We start from the raw sequence: 12,244 nt of genomic DNA, 5'->3' as shown, positions 1-12,244 counted from the left end.
ATCCATCGGGACCATACTCTGTGCAGAGCGTTGGTGCTGCCCAAGCAGTTTCCTTGGCTATCGAGCACAATCCTGGACGGGTCGCCACTCCGACACAGTATACCAGCATGCTGCCACTCATTTTGCCGACCTCGGCAAGATGACAGGCTGAGTCAACCCCACCTGGTATTAACTCAACAGATAAGCAGGATTTGAACTCAGGACCCTCGGACCCCAAGCGCACCACTCCAGCCATTAAGCCAACACCTGAGGAATCAATGCAAAATGACGCTGATGTATTTCTCATCGTGTAGCTATGTTTTAAAACTATGAACGCGATAGGCTGCAGGAAGCTCAGGTCAAAACAAGTCTTGGGCTGGTTTAGGATTTAAGCTTTTGCAACACATTTTCCCACGTGTTTTGCGTGGGGTTCATGATGGTGGTACAGGTACAGGTGTAACATATCCTAGAGACCTAGACCCATCCTCATTCTTCTCCACACTCGTCTCGGTGCTCCGGCCACTCCTCCCGACATGAGATGCTGTACAAGCAAAAAGCGGCTTCGCGATGACAACACCGCGTTATCTCGACAGCGATCGCGAGAGCACCTGAACACCTGAACACCAGCAGGTAAGCGCAGTCAGTGCATTGGCTCATGGAAGTGTGCGCGCGCGGACGGAGAGCGCACCTCGGCGAATACATCATTTTAAATGTGTGGCTCACGAGGACGAGGAGGAGGAGGAGGAGGAGGAGGACGACGACGAGACCACTCGGTGCTCGAGACGCGTGAACAGACGCGAATCGCGAGTCCGCTCCTCCGCTTGGCACAGCACATACTGGAATCGAAAAGAATCCCCAACCGTTGATCACACGCGGACACAGAATCTTTCTCACCTGTGACCGCTGCTGCAGACTAGACCGTGCCAACTTGCCGACGTAGCGGTCCCGGTAGAGCGCCCAGAGCCCCACACTGGGCGCGAAGACCGCCACGAGGGTGAACAGAGCGACGCCCTGCAGCGCGCGCTTGTGTTTGCGCCTCATGGCGCGCGCATCGCTCTGAAGCGCGGGGAGCACAGGGGAAGGTTTGCGGGATGAGGGGTCCAAACACGGCGACGGGGGGGGGGGTCAGATACGTGGACCAGAAAGGGGGAAATACGGGATCCGGAGTGGGGGGAGGACCGGGTCCGAGGGAAGCCGCGCCCGATATTGAAGCGCTTCAGTTCCTCCTGCGGTATAGAACGGGGAAGCGAAAGGAGCGAGAAAGAGTACAAATATCAGTTGAGGGATGCGGTTGAACCACCTTCACTACACCACCCACAGAGTAAGTTTCAATCACAGAATTTCTGGTTCGCTAACTAACAGGTTAACTTTATACGATGTTCATGTGAAGCAAGTAGTTACTCATTCAAAACCGTCACGAACTTGTTTCTGAGGCAACGAAGGTTTTTTTCCCCACTCTTTTCGTCTCCCGTCACAAGCGGAACTGCGATCCAAGGAGCGATGTTCGAACGAGCGCGTCCGGATCGTCAAATTAAAACGCACGACACGCGTGCACGTATTGGCCGCGCGGGGCTTCCGTAGAACCGAGGCTTTCCCCGATCCTGTCATCCAATGGGAACGCGGCTCGTTGCACCGGGCCTCGTGAGGGAAGGACGAATCAGCGACGAGAACGTTTCAGTGCTTCGCCCTTATTTACGGTACTCAACCAATGGGAGGAAAAAACAGGCGTGGGTAGTACGTGAGCCACTTGTGAGGAAGGGATCGAGTCATCGTTAATGTGAGGGGATAAGAAGAAATATAAAATGCGAACTTTATCTCTTCAGGTTTGCAGAAATAGCTTCTCAATATGTACTCTAGTAAATGCATGCGTAACTGCATTTCAATGTGTGGGAAATGCATAATTTCATAGTGTGGTAAATGTGTTTCAGTGTGTGGTAAATGTACTTCAGTGTGTGGTAAATGCACACGTACATGTATTTCACTGTGTGGTAAATGCGCATGTAAATTTGTTTCACTGTGTGGTAAATGCACATGTAAATTTGTTTCAGTGTGTGGTAAATGCACATGTAAATTTGTTTCACTGTGTGGTAAATGCACACGTAGATGTATTTCACTGTGTGGTAAATGCACATGTAAATTTGTTTCACTGTGTGGTAAATGCACATGTAAATTTGTTTCACTGTGTGGTAAATTTGTTTCAGTGTGTGGTAAATGCACAGGTAAATTTGTTTCACTGTGTGGTAAATGCACAGGTAAATTTGTTTCAGTGTGTGGTAAATGCACAGGTAAATTTGTTTCACTGTGTGGTAAATGCACACGTAAATGTGTTTCAGTGTGTGGTAAATCCTTACTATAATTCACGAAGCGGTGTTTGTGTGTGTGTTTGTTTGTCGCGCTACTCCTACACTTCTTGGCTGATTATGTCCAGACTTGCTACATAGGATCAGCATGACCCCAACTAATGTATTTGACGTTTTTAATCTTTGTTGGTTGTCTTCGGGAGGGGGGAGGTGGGACGCAAATGTGTATCGTGTAGCGCCGCCTCCAGGTGGGAGAGGGTATAACAAGTCCCCACAATTTACAGTGCAGTATTCCTGTCCCCACGTTTTCCAGTGCAGTGAGGTCTTTTGAATTGTAAGTAGGAGGTATGTTTTTGTTTCATGCACATAACCTGGTTATTTTTTTTGCCCCTTCAGAGTTTTCAGTTGCCTATACATTGCCCAAATAAAGGTATACTCCAGAAGAAGGTGTTGCATGCTTGGAACAAGATTGCCTATCGAGCCATTACTCTACTTGTGTATTTCCATGTGTGGTAAATGTATTTCAATGTGTGGTGCAGAATGAGATGGAGACCTCATATCATGGATTGAGTGTAAAACCCAGAGAGCATGATGATTGATGGAAGATGGATTACACTGGAATCTTCATCCACTTCTTTTAATTTATTTACAGAGAGCGAGGCTTATGGAGGAGCTAAATGATAGAGGTAAACTCCATTACACACTGACAAGGTAAAAGGGGAACAAGCAGATAAAATGCTTCGATGCAATGGGAACAAGTCGTTGAGTGTCAGGTATGGAAGAGGGAGAAGGAATGAATCGATGATTGGGTGGTCAGCGAGAATAGAAGAGATTGGGAGTGGGTATGGAAGAATGCATGACATGACGATGGATGGCATACTAGAAAGATGCGGGCATAAAGTAAAAGGCATAGCGAGTTAGTTCCACTTGTGAAGGGTAGCCAGGTGTGTGTATCTTGAGAAACATAGACAACCTAAGGAGGTTGTGGGTGGACTTAGGGCAGAGAGGGCAGGTGGAGTGAAACCAGAAGTGATGTGATGGAACACTTTTGAGTGCTAAGTCTATCAGTAGATAGACACTAGAGACCCTGTGGTGGATCAAGCTGACCTTAACGGGACTCTACCTCCTGCCAGCAGGTGCCAATAAGAAGAAAACCTCCAGAGGAGCGACATGGGAAGCATCTGCATCAGCCCAGAATGAAGAGCCATACTCTATAGCCATACGCTTATCGATGGAGACTTTTTTTTGAAAACAAAGTCGAGGCTTGTGGAGGAGCTGGAACACAGAATGTATCAAGCATACAACAGAACAAAAGGACTAGCAGAAAGAGAAGGGGAAATGCCAACAGCAGGGCTGAGGGACAAAATAAATGGAGCCGGACAACAAGGAATGAGGGAAGAATGAGGGGTAGGTGAGCATGCTTGAGGTGGACAAAATGATACAAAAGCAAACTCTCAAGAAGGAAAGACTGGTAATTTGGAAAGATGTGGGATAGAAAAGATCATGGTTGTGAATGGGGGATGATCTGAGATGGTGGTGAACAGCTGTCTTGAAGACCTGGAGAGGAATGAGATTGCAGAGAATGTGGAAGTTGGTTCCACAGGTGGGAAAAATGAAGAACGAATGAGTGGAGGTGAGCAGTGATTCTGGATTTCACCTCATTTTTCTGAAACATTGATCTGGTTTCTCTCACCATGCCTTTCTATCCCATCAAAGACCATGAGATGAATGGCAGACTTTTTATTGAGATCTTACAAAAATACCTATCTTGTTGCATCAAATCTATCATCTGGTGCACATCCCAAGTTTCTCTGAGAAGATGACGATGGCATTCTCTACGAATCCCTGCAGTGCCTATGGAACTTAGAAGGGTGTTCCAGCACTTATATGCACCGATGACGGAGTGATGTTGATCAATGTCCAAGTCTAGATTTTGTGTGATTCAAGAAGTAAAAGTTGGAGGTAGTATGGTTCCCACCACTTGTAGTTCTTCAAGGTGCAAGTTGTGAGCCTTGTGGAGTTGTTGAAGAGGGGATGGTCTCAGTTCACTGCAGTGTATTTTGTTGATAGTTATACCTCTGCACCATCCTTTTACACTGCTAATTGGGAGGGTGCGATTTCAGTGATTAATTGGCTGGATGTGATTTGTTCCGTGTCTTGTAATATGTACTGTACATACCTGAGACGTTTTTCATATAGCTGAGTAGATGCCAGTGTTATAGCTCCACTGGAACAGTATATCTGGGACATTGTCAGGGTGGTTGTTGTATTGTTGTCTTGTTTGAGCAGATGCAAACTTTTCTTCAAGCAACGTGTGGCTGCTGCTTCCGATGCAGCTCAGCCAGCTGTGGTACTTCTGAGCCATGCTTTGAGAGGACAATAAATCTGCCTACCCTGAGCATATTTTTGTCTTCTTTCCTTTATACTTGAGTTTAGATTTATCCACTAAAGAAGGGTGGTTACATGGTTATAATGCCCTTGTGTGACTCACAATGATAGTTCATAATAACAGTCAAAATCCACTCGTATTCTTACTGGTACTGTAAACTGCTGTACACCCACCTCGCTGATGGGTCTACCCTTATCAACCCTGCAGGAGTTATTTTCAAATTTCTATTCTGAGTTTGTATAACTATTGAAAGTAGGGTGAACATCCAGCTGAAAGTCCAGCTCCAAAATATTGCACTTTATGATTATTGACTCATTGCATGCTTCATCACCTTACAGAAAGACATGAGCTCTGTCCCCTGAGTGGTCCTCACAGCTGACACCTGCTATCTTAAAGTCCTGGATGAAACTGCATTTGGTACATGAATATGAAAAGGTACAATGTGATTTTAATTTCTAATAACTCATTTATTCCATTTAGCAGTGGGAAATTCTTACCACATCCGGCATGTGGGCGGTTATAATGATGCAAGTTTTCGGTAATGGTTTGCTATTCTTATATTGTGATATTGATTCTGAAACGATTACATTTGTGTGTAGTGCTGATCTTTTCCAGAGCAGATTACATAACATTTCACCGAGTTATAATATTATCTGAATAATCGGTCGATATTTTAGCAAAATATACAATAAGAACATCACATGAAGGCAAATGGGGTTTACATTTTTTTTCTTTTTTTTTTACTCATAATGAAGTGAAATGCAACTTACTAAGCTCTATAATGAAAAGCCAATATTTTGGTGAAAATTATATAAATGTCACCCTGCTCTTATAGACCGGTGATATAAAGGATGGTATGCAGTGTTCAAAGCGTCGCATGAATGAGGTAGTCACAATAGTCCAAGACGTGCTAAAACTAGTAAAATAAGACATCTATAAACAAGGAAAAAAAAAATCAATTTGTATATTTTATTTCTGATTAGATATACTTATACAGCACTGCATATACATATGTGTATATATGTATGTATGTATATATATATATATATATATATATATATATATATATATATATAAATATTTTTTAAAATTATTATTATTTTATTTTTTTACCTGCTTATTTGTCTAATTCATGGAACATTTTGAATTCCTAGAACATATTGAATACCCCTCGTGAATGCACAATGATGATATAATTTGCGTAAACATTTATTTTATAAGGATCCCAATAACAGCCAAAATATCACTGATGCACATCTCATGGGATCAGATAAGAATTTAATAAGGAATGTATAGGAAGTTATTATATCGGCAGCAATACTGACTCAAATATACTTACTCAGTAGTGGTATTAATATGAGCTGATCCCCAGGCGTAGAGGACATCTCGAGACCCATACTACAACTGCACATCTTGACAGTACCGTGATTCTTTCCAATATTATGGCTATCTATCATTGTCCATGTGATGCAGATGCTATCCTGAGCAGAGCACTGATACGTTTATCGATTGTCATTTTAAGTCAGAAAGGTGTAATGCAGATTGTGTAGAAGTACCTGAGAGTCAGTTGTGGGATGGCTATGATCTGATGATTTGTGTTGCGATGATAAAAATAGGAGCATGATGTTTCGCACACTACAGCGATCATTTCCTCCGCCACCTAAGGTGAAGGAGGTTATGTTTTCACTCCTTTCTGTCTTTGTTAATTGCCGAATCCTTCGGATTTCGGCAATTATGTTGGTCAGTTGTGTGTGTCATTCTCTGTGTCTGTCTGTCTGTCTGTTTGTTTGTGTGTTTGTTTACCCTGTAGCAGCCCCACCGTTTCAGCGATCATGACCAAACTGGGTACAGATGTCGGCCATGGTCCAACTTAGACACTTGTCGTTTTGGGTGAATCTAGGTCAAAGGTCAAGTCAAGGTCACCGGAAAACCAAAATTCTTATTTTCGCAATAACGTCTGCTAAAATGGTCATATCAACTTCAAACCAAATCCAAAATGTGCATCTTCCAATACTGCATCCAAACATATGTCTCATTGGGGTGTCACACCAACACCCTTCTTAGCGGTCGGGGGTCGAATGTTTGGGGGGGGGGGTCGGGTCAAAACTTTCAAATTACGATAAAAATGCCATTTCAAGTCTGATTGACTTCCAAGTTATGATCATGACCAAACTAAGTGCTATAACTCATTAAACAGTAGCACTATCGACTTATAAGAACCAAACTGATTTCCAGGTTTTTGTTTTTTCAGAAATCATGGAGATATGACAAAGTTATTCCGGCAATTCCTTGCTCAACGAGCAATTTCATTTGTTTGTTTGTGTGCAAGATATCTCAAAAAATTCTGGACAGATCTGGATGAAATTTTGTCGACAGGTTCGGTGTGTGACCCCGATGAAATGATTATATTTTGGTGACTATCCGGTTCCGAATTCGGCTTCTCAATTTTTTAAAGTGATTCTTCTCCATTGAGAGTGCTAAATCGATATATACCACGATATCTCAAATAGTTGTTGACGGATTTGGACGAAACTTGGTAGACAGGTTAGGTGTGTTGCAAGGACAAATTGATTAGATTTTGGTGAAGATACGAATTCAGATCTGGATACGAGAATTATTTAATTTTTAAAGTGATTCTTCACCATTGAGATCGGGCCGAAAAAGATATACTGCTGTATAACATGATATTTCAAAAATGTATTGGGCCCAATATGTTCTCGTGGATCAGGCATAACGTGGTGGAGGTATGTGCTCTACCAAGTGCCTTTCTAGTTATGGAAATGCTATTGTGCAAGTTTAGGTGTTAATTGGTGCAAATTAACTTTCATGTAAAAATGGGAGGCTGCAATATATTGCCAAGGGTATGGCCTGTCATATTTAGCTTGTGTAAGCAGATGAGACCGCTGGTTTTGTGCATGAGAGTAATTTCCCCATTTGGCCTCCTCTCTCTCACCCCCATCCACCCCATGGTGTATGCATTATATGATGTTTGAGAGAATCTTTTTGACTGCATTTTTCATGATGGACATGACACGTGTGGAGAAAAACAAAATGGCCTTGTTGATTTTTTTTTCTGATTTGACATGCATGCTCCAAAACATGACCATTTCATGTTTTATAACTTTTTAGTGTCAAAGTAGCATACTGTTGTCAGTAATGAGTGCCTTATTTAGCATGGATATTATTCATTCATCATCTTATTATTCCTTTTCACACTGAAGGTTTACTCTCAAGGGTCTGCCAAGCTGATGGCTCAAAAGTCACACATGGTAATTGAGCCACACAAAGGCCATTTGGCCCAAGATGCCTGTGCCATATCAGCATCCGAGCATTGCATTGGGGGGAAAATGTGCAACTTCAGTAAAATCCCAGTTATTACAGTGCAGATAGATCTTGTTTATGATTGGCTAAAAGGCATATGTGCCATCACGTGTGTTCCACTGTCTATTGTGGATGAGACATGGCTGTCTCCACACAAATTACTGGGAATTGAAGTTGCATTGACTGCTTAATGATACTTCTTCTTTTTTTGTACATATATGTAAAGTCAATAATTTGGTCACATTGATCAGATCTATCACTTCAGTTTTTGAAATTTGATTTGTGTTTCACTTCAAGGTTCAAATCCAGACTAGACAGTGCTACCAATTGGGCTATGATGCCATCATATCCAAGCGGGAGGATTTGCGAGAGAGAGGGGAGGGAGATGAGTTTTAGGGTGAAGGAAGGTGGCAGATAAATTGAGTAATGAAAAGGGAGGGAGAATTGATGGGGTAAGAAAGAGAGGGGAATGTGGGTGTTCAGGGGAGAAATGGGGTGGGTACACAGCTCGTGATGCTGGGATACCAAGTTCAAAATGCAAAGTGTGTTGATTTGTCCTTTACATGCCAATGTCCTTGTATTTCATATAAAAATGCAGTAAAACCTCCTAATGACCCTCTCCTTCATTTAATATCTGTGCAAGCTCTTCCATGAGCCTTAGACCACTGCAGGAAAAAGAGCGAAAGTGGAGAGAGGCATTTATGGGTGTACGTGAGGGGGGAGTGGTGGTAAAACATTCCACCATTTTGTGTACGCAGCATGTGGAACCTCTGAAATGAAGCTGGTTAGTAATTATCATTAAATGCATTGGATCATTGATCCATTTGGCCACAGTTAACTTTAACCCCATTGGCTCTGTGTAGACCTATCTGATTATTACTGTTGTTCATTATGAGTGAAATGAATAAAAAATTACATTGTCATTATTACGTTCGCCATCTGTGATGGACATAAATTATGTTTTCACCCATGTCTGTTTGTTTGTGTGTAGGATATCTCAAAAAGTTGTGGATGGATTCAGATGAAATTTTGTGGGCAGGTTGGGTGTGTGACAAAGACGAATGGATTATACTCTGGTGAAGATCCAGACACTAGAATTTTTGTCAACATCAAGTGATTCTTCACCATTGAGAGATGGGACCAAAAACAAGATACAGCATGATATCTCAAAGAGTTGTACACGGATTATGACAAAACTTTATGGATGAGTTCGGTGGGTGACAAGAACAAGCTGATTAGATTTTGGTAAAGATCCAAATGTAGATCCAGCCTGTCAGTGGGATACAAAACGTAAACTGTTCAGCCTGGCGGAGGTATCTGCTCTACTGAGTGCCATTCTTGTTTGTACTATATTGCTATTTATTTCTGCACATTGACATTGTTGAAACAATAGCACCCAAAGTGAAAAGGAAGACTCACCTCCACCCTCTAATTAATCCAAAGGGATCATGGTTTGAGGAACAGCGGTAATCTTAATGACCTTCATGATACATCTGCTGATGTGATGGATTTGTGAATGAAAGCCATGAAGAGTTCAGCAGAAGAAGGTTCTTTGTTCAGAAAACCATGAGAGTTATCGCATGGGAACATTTCTTTAATTGCTCAAACACAAGACCCCATACCAAAGCTCTATAGCTTTCTCTTTACACAGAAGTGTCAATATTGAACAGCCAAGAAGCAAACAAATGTGGTGTGACCATACTCATGGATTGGCCCGAGAGATCGCCCTGGAAAGAGGCATTGCCGCATCTGTCCCATGATGTACGTCTTCACAACTTTCTATCCTGGGTCATCCAAAGGGGCATTATCCCCCACCCCCACTCGGAAAATCCTGCCATTGAAAACAATCATGGGGTGGAGGGTGGATTGGAATACAATGTGACACCAGCCTGTACATCTTGCAGTGTTCGTCCTTACCTGCCTGCACCACTCGACACCTCTGTCTACTTTTTTGTCACTCCTGCTGCTGGACTATTCGTTTCAATCTTGCCTCTTAATTATAACTGACTTAATGATGCTTTATGGATCTTCTTTGATCAGAACATACCAGCTCTTCTCAAAACCGATACAACCATTTTATTGTACACCGCTCCTTCCCAATTCCATATCCAGGCGATGCATGATGTCATCGCCCGGCGCTGAAGGGAGTACTCAGTTTTTACTCCGTTTGTTTTCTCGCTTTCTTGTTATTTATTTATTTGGCATGGTGGCGGTGTACTTTGTACCTGTACTTGTCATTTGTACATATACACCTCAGAAGTGCACCGCTCCCTCCCAATTCCGTCTCGATGTGCTGCACGGTGGCATCGCCGGGCACCGAAGGTGCTCCGGCAATGTCGCGTGCTGGAGGAGTTGTTATTTATTTATTTGGCATGAGGGCGATGTACTTTAAATGTACCTCTACTTGTGACTCTTACTACTCCTGGGGCTTATGGCTCATCCTGGTAGATGGCAGAAACGAATATTGTATAAGCAGCTAATACTGTGTCCTGGGACTGATGACTGACCCTGTATATCTAATCCTCCCCATCTCTGTATGATCTGTCTTTTGCTGTGTTTTTTAACTTTAATTTGTTGCGTCAGGAAGATTGACATGGTAAGATGCCCACTGGAGCACTTCTGTTAAGAAACAGCTTAACCTACCTTACTTGCATTATAAATACTACCAGATGCAACCAAAAAGACTGCTGATGGACAGAAATAAATCAGATTCAAAGAGAATGGCAGTCTTCAAGTCACTTAAGACTCAAGAGCAGTCAATGCAAGTCACTTGAGGATCAATGTGCAACACAAGCAGCCTCCAGGTCAGCTGAGACTACAGAGCAGACACAGGCTTGGGTGAAGGATTAACGTACAAGACAAGCAGCCACCAGGGCAGCACGTTTGGCATCTTTAGAAGGTGTGAAGAATTTTTGATAAAAGTCCAAGCGCATTTTATTTTACCATGCCCATTATTGGTAATTCATACAAAACCACAAGGCCAACATTCTCCAATTTGTCATCCAGGAAATATTTCAACACGTTATTGCATTGAATGTCTCCGTGCAACGCCGGGTACTTCAACTGGTTATTCTTAATATACATCAACAATTTGGAGAGTGGGGTTTCCAAATTTGTGCTTGGAGGTAAGGTACTACAGAGGGGGTGGTGATGAGATTCAGGAAAGTATTGATACTTGCACAAATTGGGCAAAAGATTGGCAGATGCAATTTAACTTGTACAAGTGGAAAGTTCTGAGGCTTGGTAAGAATAATGAAAATTGAAATGACATGATGCAAGGCACAATCTTGGAGTGTGTCACACAGGAGAAGGATCTGGGGGAGGTAATAGATACAGGAGGTAAGCAGGCAGCACAATGTCTGGCAGCTGGAGGTAAAACAAATAGGGTTTTAGGTTGTATCGTAGAGGGATCAATTGTAAATCAAGAGATGGTTTTAACATTGTATAGAAATTTAGAGAGGCCCCATTTGGAATATTGTGTGCAGTTTTGGTCACCAGAAGTTGGGAAGGACAGCTGCCATGGAGAGGGTTCCAGGCCTAGCTTGACTCAGCTATGAGGAGCGGCTGAAGGAGACAGGATTTTAGATATGAGAATGTAGGCGGATACGAGAGGATATGATTGAGATGTTTTTGATAATGAAGGGTATCGACAAAATAAGTGCAGAATAGCTATTCAGCATAATATGAGTGAGAGGACCAGGAGCCATAGCTGAGAGTAAAGAAGAGGAGAGTTAAGATGGTAGTAAGGCAGGGGTCTTTTACTCAGAGTAGTTAATGCATGGAATGGTCTCTCTGGAAAGGTAGTGGCTGCAGAAAGTCTAAATTGGATTTAGATAGGTACCTGGAAATTTTGGAGATAGAGGGGTATAGGGATGTTGGCAGGACTTTTAGGCAGCTTGAGTATGGAGGGGTGATTGTGCATTTGTGCGGAGTGTTGGCTGTGGGGGGTCGAGTCACACAGATGCCAACCCTCCCGATTTCATCGGGAGGCTTCCGAAAATTCACCCAAACTCCCGCCCTTACGATCACTATCCTTATCCTCCCGAAATTTTGATATTTTTGCACTGTTCACTAATCAGAATGTACTAGTATGAGAATTGAATGAAAAGCATCGTCTGCTACGTATAGCATGTGGTAACTCCATAACGTTCGCTGCTACCAAATTGTATGTAAAAAATTGCAAATTCAAATGAGGAGCAGCGAAACATTGGGTCTGGATCTCGCTTATGCGATCATGCACTGAGATTTAGTGCAT

At 42.7% G+C, this 12,244-nt stretch overlaps 1 protein-coding gene and 1 long non-coding RNA gene across 4 annotated transcripts in view; one reads left to right on the top strand and one right to left on the bottom strand.

The window, feature by feature from the left end:
- Positions 1-1,567, bottom strand: part of LOC147014566 (polypeptide N-acetylgalactosaminyltransferase-like 6) — a 223,130-nt gene extending 221,563 nt beyond the window's left edge. For both annotated transcript variants that reach the window (XM_085852609.1, XM_085852610.1), the window contains exons 1-2: positions 1,402-1,567; positions 874-1,205 (exon numbers count right to left, since the gene is read on the bottom strand). In XM_085852609.1, coding sequence (XP_085708735.1) covers positions 874-1,020 — 147 coding nt within the window. In that variant the 5' untranslated portion in view covers positions 1,021-1,205; positions 1,402-1,567. The remainder of the gene's footprint in view (positions 1-873; positions 1,206-1,401) is intronic.
- Positions 1,568-1,665: 98 nt separating this feature from the next.
- LOC147014565 (uncharacterized) lies at positions 1,666-11,938 on the top strand. Of its 2 annotated transcripts, none has more exons than XR_015050804.1 (4): positions 1,666-1,802; positions 5,007-5,103; positions 7,890-8,773; positions 8,981-11,938. It is a non-coding gene; the product is annotated as an uncharacterized LOC147014565 (long non-coding RNA). The 2 variants fall into 2 exon arrangements; XR_015050803.1 differs by lacking the exon at positions 8,981-11,938 and adding an exon at positions 2,819-2,965 and having other exon boundaries at positions 1,675-1,802; positions 7,890-8,596.
- The last annotated feature ends 306 nt before the right edge of the window (positions 11,939-12,244 follow it).

This window comes from Eptatretus burgeri, chromosome 13 (assembly GCF_056783735.1).
Source record: "Eptatretus burgeri isolate ZD-2024b chromosome 13, Ebu_testis_v1, whole genome shotgun sequence".
Taxonomy (NCBI): Eukaryota; Metazoa; Chordata; class Myxini; order Myxiniformes; family Myxinidae; genus Eptatretus; species Eptatretus burgeri.
Note: the sequence above shows the minus strand (reverse complement) of the source record. Positions and strands in the feature narration are given on the sequence as shown.